General features: G+C 42.4%; 1 protein-coding gene across 1 annotated transcript; it reads right to left on the bottom strand.

Moving 5' to 3' along the window:
- Nucleotides 1-501: 501 nt before the first annotated feature.
- Nucleotides 502-2,984, bottom strand: LOC104494128 (ADP/ATP translocase 3; the record flags this gene model as incomplete). Its single annotated transcript, XM_010136916.1, has 3 exons — nt 502-1,156; nt 1,638-1,778; nt 2,498-2,984. Coding segments are annotated over 3 exons (786 nt in total), but the record flags the coding sequence as incomplete, so codon positions are not given.
- Nucleotides 2,985-3,633: the final 649 nt, after the last annotated feature.

Raw genomic sequence — 3,633 nt, 5'->3', positions numbered from 1 at the left:
TGGCAACAATCAGCATTTCCAAATAGCAGCCACAATACAATACATAATGTTACTCAGAAGTTGAAGGCATTTACTAGGTTCCTGGGTTTTTGCATGAGTGCCCTGCTGCTTTCTATACTGTTTAAAAAAAAACGGAAGTTATTTCACTTTAAGTTGTTTTACCAAGGGCAAGAGCATTACTTTTTGACTGACTTTGGATTCTCCCAGCACGAGAGAAAATGCCCCATTTTAAATCATGAGAAAAGTTGCAAATGAATTTCTAAGCATCATGCAAAAAGCCACTTGCAGCAGCCCATCATACACTATCAGGCACAAAGAACAGGGGTAGTTTCTATTAGTATAACCCATGCTTCCCTACCCGCCCCCTCAAAGTTCTCACATTCAGTTTTTTTTAAAAATCAAGCTTGTTCTGTTACAGAGTGCAGTGTAAGCGCATCAGATGATCCATTATCTGAAACAATTTTTTGAAACGAAAGAGGATTTCCCAAAGCTTTTATGTAATAATTTCAACACAGACAGAGTAAGTATGTTTATTGTTTGACAGCAGAATGCCCCAATTTGAGAACAAAATTGCTAGATGTTCAGCTGTGCAAAATGGTACATAGTGCTTCAGTACAAGTGGAAAAGAACATGATTTGTTAGCAAGTACTTTCAAATACAATTTTATGGTCCTAGAAGATAGGACTTGAAACTGGGGACTGATCTACAGGCAATTTTTTCTGCCTAAATTGGACCCAGACACTTTGGACCCAGAAACAATGCCACTCATTGCTGAAAAAATAAAATAAAAATCACCACACTGAACTGCCAGATTCAGTGTCTTCACGCATGTTACGGAGAAATAGATCAGTCCTCTATGTCAGTTTCTAGCCCCATCTACAAGTATCATCTGGCTCCCATAAATAAGACTCACAGGAATTTCTTGAAGGTCAATGGTCCATAATGGTAGTTATTCTACATGATCTGCTCAACTTGATTTCCAATTCTAGTTAGGCTGTTTAAATGACTTTCTTGAATTCATCATACAGCACAAGCACAAAAGCACCCCCCATGCCTCTGAGAACATTGGACCATGCACCCTTGAAGAACGCCTTTCCTCCCTCATCCCTTGCAATCTTCCGCCAGCAGTCAATTGTCCCAGAGTACATAATGTCAGCTGTAGAAAAAGAGCAAAGAGTCATTTTAACTCCTATAATTGTGGCCAAGATGTTTTTAACAACAGCCCTGTTTCAGTTCTCCAGCTACTTTGCGATGACCCAAACCACATTTTAGGACTAACACAATACTTTGCTCAGACAGTAGGAAAGCATCCTCTCTGCTTCCCTAGTTATTAAAGCTACGTCACAAAATAAAAACATGACACTTTCTTTTTAGTGATTATACTGTTCCCTAACTGCCTTGATCTGTCACTGCAAACAGGCAGTCCATTTGCCCATTTCATATTCTGGGAAGTCCTCGGCGTAATTCCTGACAAGCACCACAAATTGAGCCCTACTGCCTTTCCTTGTATCCTTTCAATGTAACATCACTTAAATCAGATTTATGAAACACAGAACTGTTAAGTGCTGAGGGATTAAGAAAATAGAATTCCATCTTGTTCATGCTGCTTAAAGAATTGCACGGATTAACAGTCTTACCTCCTTTGCGTCCTGACTGCATCATCATTCTACGTCGCACTGTATCAAAAGGATAGGAGACCACACCAGCCACCGCAGTCACCGTCTGGGCAATCATCCAGCTGATAACAATATGAGTATTTCTGGGATCTGGAAGCATGCCTGCAAAAAAAAAAAAATCAGCTTTTTATCCTCCTCCAGTTCAGTCACTGCATGGCAGCTATTTTACTAGAAGAACTATAAGGAAACACTGTAAACCCATACTTTGAAACGACGACAGGACACCTGATAACCTTTAAACATTCTGAAGCAATATAAGGAATGTTTATGGAAACTCAGATTATTTTCTTCTCAGTTATCAAAAGAGGTTACATTTAAGTAACAGGATTCTTTCCAGACTCGCATGAGAAGAAATCTAACTACTCCCTATTTTTTAGAACTAAATGTCATTAAAGCAAGTCACTCCACTCAAGAACTGCATTCAACTAAAAGCTAGTATCAATGACCTCTGTGCCCAAATGTCAGCTTAACAAATAAGTATTTTGCAAAAGCACCGCTCAATCCCATTCTGCTAAACGCACTTGAATTGGTCCAACATAAATGCAGTAACACATTGAACAAAAAAGAACTTCTTATAATTGTTTTTGGTTACCAAAATGCTCCGCTGTCATTCTTTAAGTACAACACCAGGAGTACTTGATGGTAGCCTGCTGCCATCAACACGTGCCCAGAGTTTCACGCTGAACAACTGATGTTGGCGCCAATATCCCCCTCCACCCTCACATAGTTACCACAGGTAGACACAAAATAACATCCACGAAGTGACAAACAGACAATACAATCCTGAAAATGGGTTTATGAAATCCCCTCTGAAATGTTACCTTTTGCTGTATCATAGATCCCAAAGTAGGCAGCTCTATAGATGATGATGCCTTGGACAGAGACATTGAACCCTTGGTACAAGCCACGCAGACCATCAGACTTGGTAATTTTGATGAGACAGTCCCCTAGACCAGAGAATTCTCTGTCTGCGCCAGCTTTTCCAACATCAGCAGCCAAACGGGTTCTTGCAAAATCCAAGGGGTAGACAAAGCAGAGGGAAGTGGCTCCAGCTGCACCACCAGAAGCCAGGTTACCAGCGAAATACCTCCAGAATTGAGTGTGCTTGTCTACACCTCCCAAGAACACCTGCTTATACTTATCCTTGAAGGCAAAGTTGAGAGCTTGAGTTGGGAAGTATCTGATGACATTTGCCAAGTTTCCTCGCCAGAATGACAGCACTCCTTGTTCCTTGGGAATCCGCACTACACAATCGATGATACCCTTATACTGCTTATCAGCAGCAATTTGTTTACTTGCATGTTGTACCTGCAAATAAAAATATCTATTTTGACTGTATGCCTTGACAGACCTGCACTACAGCTGGGCTTAAGTTTGCTTCTACTATAGAGCAAAGAGCTGCTAACCCTGAATGCCTGCCGGATGGCATTCATGCGCAGAGATTAAGCCTCTGTTAACGGTGATAAACCAGCCGTGACAGCAAACTTCCAAGCAAAAGCTCCTGGGCCAGCCTGAATCTTAAGGCTAAAAACTGCCATATATTTGTATTTTGGTAGAGAGCAAAGAACTCAAGGATTAATTTGAGTTAATTCTCTATAATTAAAAGCCTAGGCTTTTATTCACACACAAAACCAGAACGTACGTGAAGAAAGAACCATAGATACAGGAGGTGTTGCGCAATCCTAAGAAGCAGAAAAAAGCCCAAAGTTGTTTCCCAGCTTCTTCTGAGGTCAAGACTTGCCAGAACAGAAGGGCCGACCACGAGGAACAAGGGCAAGGGCGTGAAGACTGAGACAACACGGAGCCGACGCCCCGTGGTGACAGCGGCGAGCCTGCGGGTGGAAGGGCCTCCTAAGCGCGCCGTGTGACGGCGAGAGGACTTCTAGCCAGCGGGGCAAGGCGAAGGATCGGCGGAGGAGAGACCGCTCCCCGCAACGGCGAGGCTAGGGCCTTCCCC

Source organism: Buceros rhinoceros, unplaced genomic scaffold (genome assembly GCF_000710305.1).
Source record: "Buceros rhinoceros silvestris isolate BGI_N320 unplaced genomic scaffold, ASM71030v1 scaffold31015, whole genome shotgun sequence".
Taxonomy (NCBI): Eukaryota; Metazoa; Chordata; class Aves; order Bucerotiformes; family Bucerotidae; genus Buceros; species Buceros rhinoceros.
The sequence above is the reverse complement of the archived record's forward strand: the minus strand, read 5'-3'. Positions and strand labels throughout refer to the sequence as shown.